The sequence below is a fragment of the Plectropomus leopardus genome, chromosome 4 (genome assembly GCF_026936395.1).
Source record: "Plectropomus leopardus strain MGB_pleo_1.0 chromosome 4, ASM2693639v1, whole genome shotgun sequence".
NCBI classification, from domain to species: domain Eukaryota; kingdom Metazoa; phylum Chordata; class Actinopteri; order Perciformes; family Serranidae; genus Plectropomus; species Plectropomus leopardus.
Window position 1 is genome coordinate 8,694,297 of NC_142179.1, and position 18,873 is coordinate 8,713,169.

The following is an 18,873-nucleotide window of genomic DNA, read 5'->3' on the forward strand; positions in this document are numbered from 1 at the left end:
GATGACAGCTGATTGACAGCTGACAGAAGCCACAATGACGGACAACAGTGTGAAAGAACATAACTAAGACAATAACAATGACGGAGTAGTCCGTATGTCACGATACTGTTAAAAATGTGACTGCATATTAGAATTTACAGTGAATGTAGATATAACTTAAAAGTTAAAACTACATAAGTACCAACAGCAGAGCTCTCCAGGTAGACCTCTTTCTCTGGTGAGCTCGGTGAAAGGTGTTTCATTTTATCTACCAGGCAGCGAATATATGAGCATTTGGCTGAGAGTTCAGGCTGCAGTGCTCTGGTAAAGTCGTATGTCCCAACTGTGTGCATCCGGCATTCAACAGTACTTTGTAAGGGCAGCTGCAGTATGTACTAAAAGTAAAAATAAAAAGTATGCAATTAAAAGGTTTTGTTTAGCTACACAGCTAATGTGTCACTTGTTGGTGTTTGGCTGCAGTGAAAACCTGAGGCACCAGAAAACAGAACCAAAGATCCAATCATTGTTTACGAGGGCCATTTTTCTTTCAGTACCAAAAGCTTGTATATGTATGACTTAGAAATTGATTAATGGTGCCTCTGGGCCCCCTTATGGTTCTCTTCCTGCTAAACCTATTAGTTTTTAAGTGCAAATGATTTAGCCATTGGTTTAGAAGAACAGATATTTCTTCTGTTGAAGAGCTCAGTTAGGCTCATGACCTGTAGTGATCTTGGCTTTTAATGAGGCCACAAAATCCTAGTTTCACATCAAGCTAAAGCGGAAAGAACAAGCAACGAGCTCTCTGTCATAGGCTGACACACCTGTCAATCAAGCTGGCATGCCTCTCAGATTCTGTTGATCTCCAAGTAGACTACTACTCTATACGGTCTATGTAGTCAATACGTGGGTCCAGTTCTGTATGTCAATAGCAGACCCTCTGCAGAGGTTTCACCACTCAGCTGCAGCAGGGTGATGCTTGAGTGTGGTGTTTGCTGGGGCTGTGCTACAGCTGGAAAATGGATTGTGATCCTTGGGGATGTGCTGAGTGGTGAGCTATAAGCAGGTTTTGACATGCAAGTGTTTCTTTCATCACTGTTGTCCTCTAATGGTGATCCTTTATTTAGAATTTTAGGCTAATGGAGGAAACAGCATTTGTGTTATCTTGTTAAAGGGACTAAGGTTCATAAACACTGACACAAACACATATACATCTACTACCTTGCTTTTCTGGAACAACTACGTTTTTCACCCTAACACAAATATCTGACGTGACACTGAGGTACTTCCTGTCGCTGTTTGATAACATCACAGGAAATGTTGGGTTTTGGTTTCAGCTCAGTATGGGGCATGTCTGTCATTGCATGTTCAGAAAACCACAATGTTTGGTTTCATCTCTGCATCGAGGTGCAGTCTCAGTGGGTGCTCCGACAACCTCGGTTGGTTCCTCTCAGTATGGATGATCTTGAGACCAAGAGTTGCTACATTTGGTAGGCAGCAGGTTTTTATAACAAAATACTTCTTGCAATGCATTAAACATCAGACTGGTAATAGTAAAAGTATCTAGAGGTGGTTTTCTTTTTCTGTAACACGATGTAAAAGAAATGTTCATTTTTGAAGGCTTAATCTGTCACTGCATGACCTTCATTCATAATGCTGCTACCAGTATCTTTTCAAATGACAAACTTTCATTGCTGTGATATGAGTACATCTCTTTTTCTGAGAAGGTACCGTGTGGGAAAAAAACAGGACATATATTGACAGTTCATTGAAAAGTCAAATAAACTGAGCAGTTGTAAAACTTTTCGCAGTAAAAGCGATACTCTCCTTTGAAGGATACTGACTAGATCTCTTTTTGTTTAACAAGCCAGTCTTCCATGTTTATCTACAGAGGTTTCCTTTCATACATTTAGAAGGAAGTTTCATTTAATGCATCCCAGTTTTCTTTTGATTCTGCCTTGGTCAGAATATGCATTTGTTATCAGAGTTATATGTAGCTTTTTTGTTCTAGTGGTTGCCATTAGTTTATGAAACATTCAAATTTGCTGAAACTGCACTTTCATTTGAACAATTTCACACTCTGGTGAGAATTACTGCCATCATCATTTACTCTGTAAAACAGATGACTGTACTGTAGGGGAGGGAGAAGTGACTTTCAAAGGCATCTTTCAACATCAATGATGTTCCTTTTAGGTTCTCTCTACACGTTCTTGCTCTTTGAAACATTTTAGAGGTCTCCTTCCCTTTAAAACAATGCTTGGGGCATCTTTTTTCTCCTCTTTTCTTTTTTTAACTCACTCTGTCTTAAAAATGTGACATTAGACTAAGGTCAAATTCATGTGCCGTTTTAGGATTATTTTAGAAATGATCCATATACATGGTGATATGTATACAACAAGAAACAAATGGCCAAAAATCACTTAGAGCAACTTCTCAAACATAAAGCCAACCACGGCTTGTACAGTTGAAACAGGGTTTCCCGCGTATCATCCGACAGCATGCAGCCAAATCAGGTGCATCTCGGCTCGAAGACAGAGACTTTTCAAGGGAGAAGAAAGAAACTTCTTTAGTTGTGCAAACAAACTAATGTTTCGATGTCACTGAGTCTTCTTCAGAGTCAAAGAGAGCAAAGATGAACTGGCACACTCATATATAGTCAACCTACACCAGGTGAGCAGTTCACATTGAATACTTGGTTGGATGGGATTTCAAATTTATTGGACAGTCCGAAAGTGGGAATTGCCTTTGTCAGTGCCACACTCCATCCACCACAATACCATCTGGAACAAAGACATACAGATATCTCTCATTTTTTGTACATGCATAAATCCTAAAAGCTCACATAAACCAACTTCCAAGCTTTCCATCAGGGAGTATTTATTCATCCTCTTCATCATCTGATAGAGCCGAACATTTTACAAAAGCAGTCCTGAAACCAGGGCGGCACAGTGGCTTTGTGGTTAGCACTGTTGCCTCACAGCAAGAGGGTCCCTGGTTCAAATCCCGGTTGGAACGGGGTGGAGTTTGCATGTTCTCCCCGTGTCCGTGTGGGTTCTCTCCAGGGTCCCCGGCTTCCTCCCACAGTCCAAAGACATGCAGCTCAGGTTAATTGATGACTCTAAATTGCCCTTAGGTGTGACTGTGAGTGTGTATGGCTGTTCATCTATATGTGTCAGCCCTGCGATAGTCTGGCAAACTGTCCAGGGTGTACCCCGCCTTCTGCCCGATGACAGCTGGGATTGGCTCCAGCCCCCCCACGACCCTTACAAGGACCAGCGGTTACAGAAAATGACTGACTGACAGTCCTGAAACCTTTTCATCCTATCTCATGTTCAGAATCCTATCTCTTCATTTATTAATCCATCCATATATTTCACAAAAGCAGTCAATGGTCTCCAAACCTTTTCAAACATTCCCTGTTTCTCTTTTCACATATACGCCTCCCTTTCTCTAAAGGAAAAGTTATTTGCAATTGTTTAACCCCGTATATAACACTCAGTCTGTTGCTCTTTTTCTAAAATATTGCGATCAATCTTTTGGTGCACAGGAGACACTTAGCTATCATTGCTTGTTTACTTTGGCACAATTGTGGTCTTTTGGGTATAGCCCTATAAAAAACAACCCATGGTCGATAGAATATATTTTTTTAATAGTCTTTCTCTATTGCTTTCTTAACTTCCTTCTACAGGCATTTTATCCTATTAAAGTACCAAACACAATGAAGTAGTTTGCCCTTAACCTCAGCACGTTTTGTGCATGAATCTTAGATATTGTTATTAAATTTATGTAATTTAGCTTGATGTTCATGTTAGCCATTTATACTGTAATAATCTTTGTTTTAATTGAGTGGATTGGGCGTTAGTATATACTGATTCTCAGTCCTCTGATGGTCCCAGGGTCTTCACCCCTTAACTTAAACAATCCTTTGACACCTTTTCTTCCAAATTAAATTCACGTTTAAGAATTTAGTCAGGACATTAATTCAACTCATTCTAGCGTAAAGTTTCTGGGTTGAAGGCATTTGTAAGAATATTTTCCGTCAATGTCATACTTGCGCCTAGTTTCCTCAAATTACACCAGGCCATCTGTGTTTTTTTCTGAGCTTTACTATTAATAGTTTGATGCCCGGTTCACTTTCTTTTGATAGACGTCTGATAAAGATTCATGCTAAGCCATCAACTCTTGTAAAGAACCCTTTTGTGGCCTTTTTACAAGGCCTCAAATATGACATCGTCCAATCTGACAGCCTCAAACATTCAGGCACTGAGGCCTCTGTACTTTTTATGGAGCTGACTGAGTCTTAACATCGAGGGGATGTGATATGGATCTTTAAAATCACCTTCCATAGAAATACTGATTCTTTTGCAGAAATATCCATTAATCCTTTGGAAAGTTGGTCTGTTTTAGTTCTGCTTTCAAAGCACTTCACTGTTTGAAAAACCCTCTTCATTTTCAAGAGTTTCTGGGGTTGGCCATGTTCTGTTATTCTCTGAGCTTTTCAGGGACAAGGAACGTCTCTTTTGTGTGAATTTGCCTTTTTCAGGGACTACATGGCGTGTTATCCAGCTATTCAGCAATTTATCTCCAGCACTCTTGAAGCCTTCACTTCAGTCAACAGCAACATTAATTTATTACCCAAACAGTGTAGTCAACCATAAAGTGAACAGCACTCACTACTCTAGCTGCACATTTGTGTCAGAAATCCTTGACAGACCTTGAGAGACATGTGAAAGCTGCTTTGAGTCGGCGTCTTTCATAATAAATTATGCCACTGAGCACTTACACTAGTGAATGCTTCAGGGTTTTCTGGGTCCTTGAACGCATCATGTGCATTACAGAGAATAGTGAGGACCCTCTCCACAACTCCCACGTACATATACAGTAACTTACAGAGTGTACAGATGCCGTAAAGGACCAAAAATGACCTTTGCCTGCTCTTACATGTTGATCACGTCAGCCCATAAACCACCCAGATCTCATTAAGGTGATTCTGACTATAATTGATACATTTCCCTCTTGAGGTTCCTGCCTTCTGTTTCCATTTACAGTTGCAGTATATCTGGCCTGAAGCCCATTCAACTATTTTTGCACTGTAACAAGGCTATTGGACAACTATCTTTGCCATGGGAAGGTTTAGATGCAACTCGGTGAAACAGAAGCAGAGGATAATAAAGACGTCCACGGCTTTTGAATATTCATATCCAAGTGCAATATTTTTAGAATCCCTGCAGGTTTTATATCGGGCACACGTCTGAGGGTGGTGCATGGGAAAAAGTCTATTTTCAACTGTTTGCTTTGTCAGAGAGGGGAGACAGAGCAAACCTGAAATCTGAAAATAAACTGTATTCAGGTTGTGAAGAAAAAATCTTGTCATAGTGTTTACAAGACAAGATGTTGTCCAGCATTACTTTTCTTTTTTCTTTTTTTTAAGTGAGTGCAAAGGGCAGTACAAAAAATAAAACAGAATTAGTGAGTGCAAAAATAGCGAGTGCAAAGGGCCTTACACAAAACATAACAAAGACATGGTATTGACAGTACATAAATGGGGATAGAGAGACAGAGACAGAGATGGGAATATAGACAAGACAGAAAAACAACAAACAAATAAACAAAAACAAACATGCAGATGAAATTCAGGCATTGTAGTATTCTTTCTGTTGTTTTTATGCAAACCAGTTGATTTACTATGCTGTGGTTGTAAATTAAGATTACTCATGTTCATGTATTTAAGTACACGCTTTTCTGCAGCTGAAAGAGAAGAGAGATAAAAGGGGCTGAGCGAGTAACACTAAGAGGAGAATGCAGAATATAAATAATGAAGGGGTATATATATATATATATATGTGGGTGTGTGTGTGTGTAATACTCTATATGCAAAATAATCAGTAATTAATATAGTAATAATGCTATTTTTTTTTTTTTTTTTAAAGTAGGTAATAAATAACCAAAGAGAAAAATAAGACAGTGGGGTTGGGTGCTCACTGTTCTGTGCTCTAAAGGCTGGATCTTATTGTAAACCATGACACATTGTGCAGTTTAACTCTGGTCAGAGATGACTGGGCTCATATTTTCCACATTTGTTGCTCTGCTAACACTTGGGTTAATTCAGTTATTTAGCTATGCAGTTATTTATGTTGATCGTTCACTTTATAATGCCTTCAACAAGATCAGACAGGATTCGATTACTGCTTTGATAAGAATCTCAGGAGTGACACATGTTGTAGCTTCCTCCCATGATCACTTAAGCCCCAGGTGACGTTGCATTTGGCTAACTGATACTGTTCGCCGGTGCTTGCCCCTGCAGCGCAAATATTCCATATGGTGCACAGCATCTGGCAGCTGTTCAACGATATGTATTTTTTTTCCATCACTAGAGTAAATGCAGCCATTTGAATAGCTCTGTTCTGTCAGCCAAATTATCCCGAGGTCAACAAGCTGTTTATGATGTTATTTACAGAGTCTACAGTTGTTGCTCTGTGTTTCAGGCAAGGGTGCATAAAATTGTAATCCTATCACTGGCAGTGGTCATGGTGTCCTCCGTGTATTTGTGTGTGTATGATGGATGCTCAAGGACCTCTCGTGTGGTGATTCATAATTGTTGAAAAACCTGTTTTATTGACTATTTCATACTGTCATCGACTGCTGACCTGTCACTCCTTTTAACCTGCCAGGAGGGGCTACAAATTTTCCAGAACTGAGTTTGGCTGAAAATAACAAGCCTTACCGACTGTTGCAAGCCACAGTTTGCTTTCATCATGGCTACAAAGCTGCCATCCTTAAAAGTTTGATCTTATGAAGTGGTTCATCTGCAGATTCATTCCGAACCCAATATGTTATGATCCACTAAAGTTGGGCACGATACGAGATGAATTAGTGTCTGTTTTTGTTAGCTTTTTTGTCATCTTGACTGTAAGAGCTGGAGGGGACAAACTGCGCAGCTGCGCTGAGGTTTTGTTCTGTCAGAAAGTCCCGTGAGATTTGAATCTCTTTTATGATGGAGACCTGGCCAAGACAGCTCGCCATTACAGGGTTACAAAATGTAATAAAAACAGCATGTCAAAAACAGACAGAGCACATTAAAAAGAGTCAGGGACAACAGGTGCATAAAAGCAATTGCACCCTTTTGTGAATCAGTCTTTTATTAGAGCTTTAAACTCTGGAGGAAGACAAAATCATTAGGCTGTAGTAGGTACCAAAGGCTCTATATACAATGTACACTTGTTAATTGAGGTCATTCTCCATCTATTGTGACTATGTGCAAATATTCCTGGCATTTGCCTTACCTACTGTCTTTAAAGTTTAGTGTCTCCTTCTAATGTTAAGGAGTACCGACCTGTTGTAGATGCTGTCCGACTTCTTGGATATTCAAAGTGCTCGTGTTTATATTTGCAAAGTCTGGCTAATGTCCACAGATTGGTGCTGATGCTTTGCAGACTACAGAGATGCCAAAGAAAAGAGCGTGAGTACTTAAAAGGTATTGCTGTAGGTCTGCCGGTGCTGGCAGTCGTCAAGTGTGGAAGAGGTGCTATTTGTAGCAGCAGTTGGAGCTACTGAGAAACATGACAGAAGACACAGTGCCTGGCATAAACACTATCATCATTTATGTTCTGGTGTTTGTCGTTGTGTTAACACAGATAAAAGTTAGGGGCTCAACTTTGCCTAAGTGGTCAAAAACACCAGCACTGTGGTCTGAAAGTTTGGACACAAAATTCCAAATCAAAGGACACAACAACCTTAAAAATCTGTAAATCTACCTCTAGTCTCCAAAACTTTTTATGAAGGCTATTATATAGAGCATGGGACTTCGGTGTCATGGAAAGTGCACCCAGAGCTTGGAATAAACTCACTCTTTTAAACTTTGTGTATAAAAATAAAATGTTGAGAATACAAAACAATTTAGAATAAACATATCGTTTACACTCTTCAAGGTTGTTATGAGTGTCCTTTCTTAAAAAAAAAAATAAAAATGATAAATTATGAATATGGGAGAGAAGTCAAGGTCTGCCCAAAACTCACTAGATTTGTTTAAATTCTTTGTTTTGTTTTTTTTTTTTTTTGTTTTTTTTTGAAGAACAAATACCTGAAGAGGTCTTAAACGTCATCAAATCTGATGAGAAAGATGCTAAATTGACAATAACTCTGACATGGCAATGGTGGGACTTTTTTGAGTTTTGCTCCTGCTCTCGTCCACTCCTGCTGTTCCTCCAAACTGGGTGTGTGCCCATTGACATCCACTGTATGTAGTACACTGGGTAAGTACCTCATACAACCCCTCTTCAAAAAAATACAAACTGCCCCTTTATTAGCATAATCATTTCTTTTGTTTTGAATAAAAATGCAATGGAGCACAGAGCCAACCCAAGAGAAAATATGTCTCTTTCCTTCTGGACTGCGCTATATGGGTCTTAATACAGAAATCCTTACTTAAAAACATTTTTAAAAGACGGGACATGCTACTACTATACATGGTTTTCAGCCCTATCCATACAAAATAAACCAGGGTCATTAGGCTTTTTTTTTCTCCTCTTGTGTCATCAAGCCGATGCCAAATAACAAAGAAAGCAGTGTGTCAGTTTACGTTGGTGTCACGTTTCAGGTTTTGCTATGTTCACGTTTCCTATATGAAGTGTAATTGCAGGTAACTGCAGGCAAGCTGGGTAAACATGAATCCTGTGTCGGTGTTGTCAACGTTTGTTGTATCAGCTTTGTCACTGGAGACGACACACGTTATTGATTGCCTGATTCGCCACCATTAGCCTTTATGGCAGTCTTTTACTGCTCCTTCGGTGATGGCGCAGTCAATACACTTGGTTTATGTGGGTTTCATGTAACTGTGTGTTTCGACAGGATGGAGTCACGGGGGTGGGAAAATGTCATTGTGTGTATGCATGTAGCTACGGCTAATTCCTTGTACTGGAAACCGTGAACATTTCCTGCCTCGGAAGCTGTCTCCATGGCAATAAAGCCGGGAGGGGGAGAGAGGGGAATAGCTGGGAGATGGTGCATATCTCATGTTCTTTTCTTCCACCTACACTCTTTATCTCCATATACACACCTCCCTCGAGTCGTGGCTGCTGTAATTGCCCTTCTGCTCTTTCCTCTCTTGTCTTTTTGCACCCTGTACTCATTTTGTCAGACAAGGTAGAGGGCTTTAAGGGTCCCTTCTGGAACCACAAGACCATTATTACTTCCTCTCCATGCTCATTAGTGACAACAAGCTCTCTGCATTACAGAAACTGTTAAGACCTACTTGCATTTATCCAACCTGTCGACAGTAGATACATCATCATTCGTGCTTTAGCGGCCCTTCGGTCAAGCTCCCAAGACAGTCCATTATGTTCACACAAACCTTTAATAGCTTTGGATTTGTCATTGTGTATGCGTCATGAGCGAGAAGACAAACTGTTTGATTTGACGTACTGTACTTTTTAGAGGAAGCTGATTGAAAATTGTTAATGGATGCTTTTATGTTGATGCTTAATATAAACAAGGCTGTCTGCTCATGTTCTCACTTAGTTACGTTGAGAAAATAGCCTCAACACAAGTGATACAAACTGTAAGCAACATTTCAGATTGTGTGGTTGGGCACTAAATTTGTACATGAAATATAATATAATAGAAATTATGAAACCGCCCCTGAGTCCCTGTTTCACACACAAATTGATGAAATTGGATTAATGTGCCAATGGAGTAATTACAAAAATCCTTACCTTAGCTTGTGAGTCATGTCTTGTGCACCTTATACCTCACAGTGTGACTCACAGCTGATTGATCATTAAAAGCTTGTTAGTGTATGAAAAAATTACCTTTTATTTATGTAATAATCTGCATTATTTAGCAAGCACCTGTGATGCACATTATGATTCAAGCTCATATGCGTCTGAGGCTGATTTTGTTGTGTATAATGGCTGGCTGTAAATGGAGGGTAATGGAATTAGTCAGAAGGGAGCCTTGCACAGCTGTTCCCTGTGTTAGATTTGCTCAAAGCACATGCTTTTTCCGCTGGAAATCTTCACCAAATATGATTATGGGAATGGAACAATTACCATTGTTTTTTTTGTTTTTTTTTTGGTTTGTTTCTTTTATCTGCCAGGATGTGTCATTGCAAAAACAGATGTACAGTAGCAGGATGCAAACAAACACTTGGTATCAAATCTCAGTGCTTCCCATGTATTGACTGAATTGCATCTTCCACTTCTATCCACGTGTCTTGTTCTAAAAGTTGACATTGAATACATTTGCTTTACTCAACTTAGAATTAAATCAGAGTAAAATCAGATTCGGCTGGGCAATATGAATATATTTCATTCTTTTTTTTTCCTGTAAAGACTAAAGAGTTTGAACAGGGTTCAATGGGACGTTCCTGTAACATAGTAAACAAGCTAAATTAGCTCTCAAAGTTCCCGAGTGCAAACTACACGAATACTGGATCAAAAAACATAACATTTTTTGCAGACACTAGATATCAAACAAAAAACCAGAGACTGTATCGCATTAAGTTGCTGTGAACTGTAAAATCACCACCTCTATCCAGAGGGCAGAAGATATTATTCTCTAGAAGTCTAACTGGGCAAAGCGTCTCTTCCTCCAAGCAGCTTCCTTCTGCTCAGTGCAACAGTTTGGCTAATCTGTGTGTTTTTAACAGATTAACATGGAAGTCTATTGCACAGAGAAATAAGCTGTGTCTGGTTGTAGCTGTACAGACCAAACTTAGAGTAGGACCAGGTCGTCAAAGGTTTTATTTGTTGACAATAAGTAAAATATAGAATTTCAACATATGCAAAACGTGACATATTTTGCTAAATGTGTTGAGTTTTGTCACAAAACAGGTTTAAATTCCTCAAAATCTAGTATATCAAAGGGCAGCTGTGACTCAGAAGGTAGAGTTGGTCATCCACCACGCTGTCAGAAGATCAAGGGTTCAATCCCTGACCCCTCCAATCTGCACGCTGAAGTATCTGTGGCCAAGATGCTGGACCTAAAATTGTTCCTGATGGCTGTGCTGTTAGTGTGTGAATGCATATGAATGTTTAAACTGAGTCTTTGTACCTTTTATGGTATCCTTAACCACCAGTTTAATGTGTGTGAGCAGGTGAATGTGACATGTAGTGTTAATGTGCTGTAAGTGGTTGGAGGATAGGTGCAATACAACTGACCTTAGTTTTGGTATCCACACTGACGCTTTGGTATTGTCTTGGCACCTGCAGCCTGGATGTAAACATGATTACACGTGTGAATGTGCCTGGACCACAACAATTGCCACGTGTTGTTGCAATTACAGAACGTGACGCTGAGTTCAACAGTCCGGTACTGATGCAAATCCACTGCCACGACTCACACCTGATTATATTATACTGTGATTAGATTTACGCTGTTTGATCATGTGTTTTCTGTTCATTTCTGTGTGTATATATCTGATGGCAGGAGATGCTGTGTGCATGCTCACCTGTTTACATTTACGCTGACATCTTGTCACTGCTCCCCACAGGGTGCAGGTGGAGTTCTATGTGAACGAAAACACCTTCAAGGAGAGGCTGAAGCTTTTCTTCATCAAAAACCAAAGGTCAAGTAAGTACAGCCGACAGGGAACATCACCCCACTCTCCTCTCTTATCCTAATGCCAAGAACCATGCTGCCACTAGATACACCCAGACCTAAATGAACAAATAAACTCATAATTCAGGAAATTGCAGTCGGTAATGACGCATATTCCCATCTCAGTTGGGTTTCATTATTACATTAGGTGCCTCATTGTAAAACATTGTATATTTGGGTGTGCATGCTGTGGCGCTGCAAGGACAGAAGAGTATGGCTCATTTGCTGAGAAACGAGGCAGCGCTGCAGTGTTTTTTCCAACAGGAGATAAGACTGGTGATGCCACAATGTCTCTGAGAAAGACTCAGTGGTTATGTGCATTGTGTCTGGAAGCCACTCGTTTGCATCTAGTTGTGAAAATGTTCACTATGGGAACTCTGTGTCTCTGGCAGAACATGTCGTTATCATATCCTCTGCAATGACACAGCCCTGCTGTCTTTCCCCCAACTTGTCAATGTCACCAAGCCACCACAGTGTTTGACATAAAACTACAGGCTCTAATGAAAATGTCTTGCTTGGCTGCAGGGGTCTGTTGCCCTGCGCCGTTGCAGCACTCTTTGTTTGTCCAGTTTCAAATCATTTTAACATTGACACTGGCTTCTTCTTAAGAGGTCATGTCACGAGAAATTAAGCAGGTGCTAAGGCTGATTGAAAATGAGTAATACAACTAGCACCACCCTCTGCCCAGCAAGCATGTCTGCAGCCAAGTTTCTATCGTGCACATTCAGTGGTGTGTCCTTATTAGGATATGCCTGCACTTATTCAAACAGAAAATTGTGATTCCACAAACATTATTATCATTCTCGTCTACTTTTGTCAAATCCCACCAGTCATTTATCTCTCTGTGTGATCCTTTTTTTCATACTCAAAGCCCATAAAAGTGCTGATGTTATTTTGTGTTATTCTGAGAGGATTTGAAAGCCATGCGTCAGAGGAAATCTGTTGTGACAGGGTGCCAGAGCAGCGTAGAACTACATTAGTTATGCTTCAGGGCTTCAACAGATATAGTCTCTTTAGGCCTTTCACTAAAGGCATTATTCACCTAAACAACTGGTGTTAAAGCAGTGTCAACTTCCTACTGAGACGAGATCTGCTGCATCCGTCATCAGCATTGGACTCAGAAAAACAGAGACGGTCATAACTGAACTTAAAAGAATACGTCGCCCCCAGATGACCATTTGTATATCAGTTATTCACCCAGTGTTACGTTGTATTAATGAAGAGGTTGTTTTCTTGCATGCCTGTGGTGAATGTAGAATCCAAAAATAAAGATTTTTGATGAATTAAAGTCATTGAGGTCCACGTTTAACAACAGCAAAACATCTGTTTACACACACTGTTGTCACACAACTCAAGCATTATAATTCAAGGCTCATTTATCTAGTCATATGCTCAGTATTTCCCAAACAAACAGCCCTTTCTGACCAAAAAAATGAACTCAGACCGAAACCTATCCATGCTCTTTTCAAAGTCAGACTGTAATGATAAAAATGGTAATTTTACCTCGCTGAACACAGGAGCTGCTGGTCTAAGATTGGTGTGATCAGTAGTTTTTTATGTTGTTTGACTAAGCTGAATCAAGACTAATTCTTAAAAACACCAAAGTCATACTATTACACAAACGAATTACAACTGGATAAATGAGACTTGCATCATACTGCACCAGTTGTGTTGGAGTTTGTTTTGATATAGTTTTGCTGTTGCTAAACGTGGATCCCTTTTACTTCAAATCATCAAGAATTTTCTCTGAATGTTTTGGGATTCTTTGCTTGTTTTTCACAAATTCAAAATAACACAGGGTGACTTATTAATATACATCTGGTGATTGGAAGGATGAGGTAAGTAAATAAGTGTAGAAATGTGTGAAATGATATTAGAGAGGGTGCCGACCATTATTTCAGTCAAGTTAAAGGATATGTATTACTTTTTTGTGCCTCAGGCCTGAGAATCCGCCTGTTCAACTTCTCACTGAAGATTCTCACCTGTGCCCTCTACATTGTGAGAGTCAGCCTGGATAACCCCGACAACTGCAACCCAGGGTGAGCATCACACTCAGCAGTTTCCACCTCACTCATCAATGACAGGATGTGACCATTTTTTCTGGATAGTTGCTTTTTTACATGATTTGCCATGCTCCTTTTTTTGTTGTTTGTTTTGAGAATATATCTGATGCTAAGCACTTTTACTTAGTGACATCTTTTTTTTTAAGAAAAAGATATTACCATCCAGAGACTGTTTTTGTGTGCAGCTTTCTCCTAATCACATTTAATGCTATCTATCGTTTTCTTCTTGTTTTATATTCCAAATCAGCCAGATGACTTGCCATATGCCAGAGGGATTTTCCAAGAATATTTACCCCTTGCCATGTGCATAAAACAACAAATGTGAAAGATGTGAGAGCAGAGCATATTTATTCTCACTCAAACGTGGCTTTCAACATTTTGAATATGTCTAAGAGGTTTTTTTTCTAATTTAGCATTAGTCCTACAACTAAAAACTTAAAATGTACGCCCAACATTTACGCCACTGACATTGTGTGATTTCCAGCGCTGACAAAGCAATAAACTGAAGTGTGAAGATAGGTATCGTTTACAAGACTAGTGCTCGGTTGAGCTGTGAAAGAGGGATAAGCATCAACACGGATAATGTTTGCGTTAGAGGAAAAATTGGGGATTCAGCAGTACATGTTTGGGCCTCAGTTAGACCCAGACTCAGATGATGAATCTGTTGTGCACCAAAATCTCGACCGACATCAGCAAACTCTGCTGACGGCATAAAAAAAAAAAAAAGTGCTAAATCCAACTTTTATTGCATTAGCAATATGCTTTATGACAATGTCATTAACATAATATCTTTTTTTTATAGACAGCCTAACAGAGCCACCAGTGTCTAACAGGCTGTTTGTATTTTACTGCCATAACAAGGCAAGCAAAATTAAGAAGATCAAATTTTAGTAGAGGTGGAATAAGGGAAGATGCACATGGCACAAGTTGTGTTTGTTTACTAAAAGGTTTGTGTGTTTTATTTTGGTGATGAGACATGACTGAGTTAGTCTCTCGTGAAAACTAAAACTGTGCCAAAGTTTCAGCAATTGAGATTTGAAGCTGATGAAAAAGGTGTCCTGACAGACCGTGAGCGACACAGTGCGCTGATGCCTTATCTCTATTTATTCCTGCCGCTCGCTTTGAAAGCACCGCAATGGGCAAAGAATGGCTAAAAATCAGGAGTTATCTATACAATACTTTCTCATGTCACTGCAAAAATCAAAATAAGGTGGAGGCTGGCTGGAGGGTGATCACCAGGGAGCTGACAGTTTCTAATAATTGACCTTCACTGATAACATCCCACTTGCTGTCAACTGTATTGTCATTTTCAAATAATATCACAATACAAAACGTATTTTCTGTTTAGAAGGCACAAATGTTGGAAGGTAGCAACGATACTTGCCCACCTTTTACGTGTCTACACCGGTCTGATCTTGAGCGTACAGCTGATAGGGACATGGTTTGTGTACTTGATGTAACACAAGTGCACTTTTTAAAAGGATCCAATGTGATCCAATGAAACTTGGTGGTGGTTATGGTCTGATACTCTTTTGCTGTTGGGACACAGTGTCTTTACATTCCACCAAGGGGCATCTGCTGGGTCAAGTGCGACACCTGGTGGTAAAATTCCTCAGAGCGGTCTGGTCCAGCTCTTATCTTCAGTTTGAAAATTTTTACACTGGCCAAACCATACTGGGGATTCCAGGTTTCTTTGCTGGTGTGTTGTTAAAGTCTGTTCCCCCGTCGATATATGATTTCTATATTAGACAGCGAGTGGTTTTTGTCATAATGACATACCTAATCTCGCTTGCCTGGCATACATTTATATCTCAGATTTTAGGGCAGACATTGCCCCTTTCAATAAAGGAAGGTGAAAACAGCTTTCTAGTGACAACCTTTGAACAGTTACAAGCCAGTATAGTCAAGGTGAAACATTTTAAAGGACATAAACACAAGAGAAAAAAACATTTTTGAGTGAGGGGGGGACTTTTAGATTGCCTGTGGATAAAGTTTTCTTATTTACTTTGAAGTGATGCAGTGTTTTTATTCTCGTTTTTGTGTGTGTGTGTGTGTGTGTGTGTGTGTGTGTGTGTGTGTGTGTGTGTGTGTGTGTGTGTGTGTGTGTGTGTGCGTGTGTGTGTAAGCTGCTCCCTCTGCGCAGTCATTTGGAAGTTTTGGATTGTTTGTATTGTGCTCACTGACAGCAGCTTTTCCAGACACATTTGGTTTGTTCTTCTTGGCAACAAACCAACTGATGGGAATGTTCCCCAGCGGGTGTGTTTTCATTCGCATACACACACATTAATGCTTTTTTTTGTGTTTCCCCTGTTATTGTTTTTCCCCACAGTGCAATATGTCGGAACAGCAGCAACAATGCAACAGAGATGGATGGAATCGATTGGTATGTTTCTGTCAAAATGGCATCAAACTGTAATCTGTTCATTTTTTAAATTACATAGAGGTGCATTGAAGTGTGTGGAAAACTTTCATATGGTTTCTGACAGGTCGTTGATTTTCTGGGTTACCAGACGGGAACCTGTATGGGCAATACAGGTGAGAGTGATAATGCTCCACTGAAAGTGCACATAAATCAAATTCCACCACATGAACTGAATTATAACGCAGGATTCAACCCAAATACAGCAGCAGTCAGTCATTAGATAAAAGCACTGCAGAGTGAAGGAGCTCCTCAGTGAAAGTTGAGCAGCCAGAGGAGATGAGATTGCACCTGCTGCGCTTATTTATCTGCTTCTCTCCTCTCTGCTTCAGGTGACAGTGGCCTTAATCAGTTTTTTGGAGACCATGCTTATCACATATCTCAGCTACAAGGTAAGAAGCTGGTTCACATTTTCTCTCTCTTTCTCTAATCCATGCTGATGTCCTACAGCTGTCTGATCAAAGTCCAGCACGGCCCATTTGTTCTCCCTCTTGGGCCGACAGCTTTCAGTGTGCTGTCCAAGCACCAGGGCCAAAGCACCTATTACAGACACGAGGCCAGACGACTTTTGCCACTAATTTTAGACCCGGACATCAAGCACTCAGCCTCAGAAACACGTTACATAAACCAGCTTGCAGGGCTGGAAGTGCTTTTTTGTTTCATCTGTGCGAGTCCTCTAAAGGTGCACTGTGGTCCTCGGTTCATATCCATTTGAAAGGAGGACTGTGAGAGTAGTGAGTGATTACAGTATTATGTATTTTATGGAAATAACTCAAATTCCCTAAAATAGAAAGTGTCAGTCTTTGTGTGAGATTGCTACACTGATAATGAGCAGAAATAAGCAGAAGGATTTTTGTCCGACGCAGTAATAAACAGTCTGTTAATGAGGTGGATGCTGTGCCTCTCTCTCTCTCTCTCTCACACACACACACACACACACACCGTCTCTCTCTCTCTCTCTCTCTCTCTCTCTGTCACACACACACACACACACACACACACATACTGTCTCTCTCTCTCTCTCTCTTTTCATATGGGTTACTGTAATTTTATTATGTTGATCTGTTTTGCGCACACAAACTCTATTGCACGTCTGTCCGTCCTCGAAGTGGGATCCTTCCTCAGTCGCTCTTCCTGAGGTTTCTACCTTTTTTCATTGTTAAAGGGTTTTTGGGGGGAGTTTTTCCTTATTCACTGTGAGGGTCTATGGACAGAGGGATGTTATATGATGTAAAGCCCTCAAATGATGATTTTTGATACTGGACTTTATTATTAAAATTGACTTGACTTTACAACATATTACAAAGCCCTTACAACAAAATGCACTCCAGGGGCCTCATTACAGAAAAATATCCTAAGTTTCAAATATATCCTATTATAGATGTAATTCCTAAACACGTGACTGTTTCTTACCCTCCTGTCTTATCTTAACTTGCTATACCTTTAAAATTGATTCTTTGATAAGTACTCACCCTTTTATCTATAGCAGCAACCTCCAAGTTGCATAACGTTGCAATCTGTGTACTGCTTAGTTGCTTTATTTAACATGAAGACATTAGAAGAAAAGCTCATCCAGTTTCTATTTAAATAGAATAAGCCTTAATTACCTTCAGATCGAAGGAATATGGGGACCAAATATGCAGAAGACACCTGTTGTATTAACACCACCCACATCTTCTGGAGATGAAGTCTGCATTTGCCAGGAAGCTTTTCTTTGTTTGGAAATATTAGTTTTAGCTTTGCTGCTCTGAGACCTGGTATTGTCTCAGACATTTTGTTCCGTCGGTTTCAGCTCCCTCCCCTGTGGTGATCCTCTGAAGTTTGGTCTAGGTTTTATTATTTGCAAATTTTTTTTATCCTTTTATGTGTTGCCATGTCTTTTTTCCTTTCTCAGAAGGCCATTTAGGGACTTGTACTGCATTTATTTTATGAGGAACAAATTCACTTTCTTTCAGCTGGTGATAAAATGTAGCCTTGTAAAACGTTTTGGTGTCACAGACTTTCATATTCTTTTGTTGAGAACTTTTTTTGAAGAGCTTCATCATATACTGAAGCCACAACTGACCTGCACCTCGTAAACTCTGCTGCACTGTGATTAGTATTCAGCCCCTCGTTGATTGTGCAGTTAGCTGCAGCCATACTTTTACTGCATGTACTGTTTTACTGTTTTATGTGGCCTTTTTGAAGAAAAAGTCTACATTTTGCAACATTTTCAATATGAAAGGGAAAGTCCACATCACGTGTGGTTGTATGAGGTACTTCTCCTTAATAAATGAATTACATACAGTAGATGGTGATCTGCACACCCACAGTTTGGAGAAGCAGGCAGGAGTACCAACACTGAAGCTAAGCAATGTACTGCTGTGATCGGGTCAGCAAAAATGTATTAAAGCCACCTAAGAATAATAATTATAATATAATATAATAAGAAAATTTTCACTGCTTTTTCTTGCCATCAGATGGCAATTTCTGAAGCTGTTTATCGCTCTCTTCAAAGCCAGACTCCATTGAGAAGATCAGATACTTAACATAGCTGAACACGAGAGCTGCTGGTCTGCTGCTGCCTCAGTAAGTTAGCTTGTCTGTGTTATTGTGTGACTTTAGTGGATCTGAATGTACCCTTTTGAATGCCAAAGTCACACAGTAATGCAAAAAATAACTGATCAGGCAACATAGACCACCAGCTCCAGCTTTGATGAGAGCTGTATAACAGCTTCAGTTCCCCTTCATAAATCCCTGTCTGATAGAAAGGTAAATATAAAATATTATTGTGTACTATTTTTTTTTTTTAGATGGCTGCCCCCACTCCCAGTGGTATAT

General features: G+C 39.9%; 1 protein-coding gene across 13 annotated transcripts in view; it reads left to right on the plus strand.

The window, feature by feature from the left end:
• The window catches only part of kcnt1b (potassium sodium-activated channel subfamily T member 1b), a 123,334-nt gene that overhangs the window by 43,092 nt on the left and 61,369 nt on the right, over positions 1 to 18,873 (plus strand). For all 13 annotated transcript variants that reach the window (XM_088076470.1, XM_088076479.1, XM_088076472.1 and 10 more), the window contains 5 exons: positions 11,465 to 11,544; positions 13,511 to 13,610; positions 15,964 to 16,017; positions 16,121 to 16,169; positions 16,386 to 16,445. In XM_088076470.1, the coding sequence (XP_087932596.1) occupies positions 11,465 to 11,544; positions 13,511 to 13,610; positions 15,964 to 16,017; positions 16,121 to 16,169; positions 16,386 to 16,445 (343 nt within the window). The remainder of the gene's footprint in view (positions 1 to 11,464; positions 11,545 to 13,510; positions 13,611 to 15,963; positions 16,018 to 16,120; positions 16,170 to 16,385; positions 16,446 to 18,873) is intronic.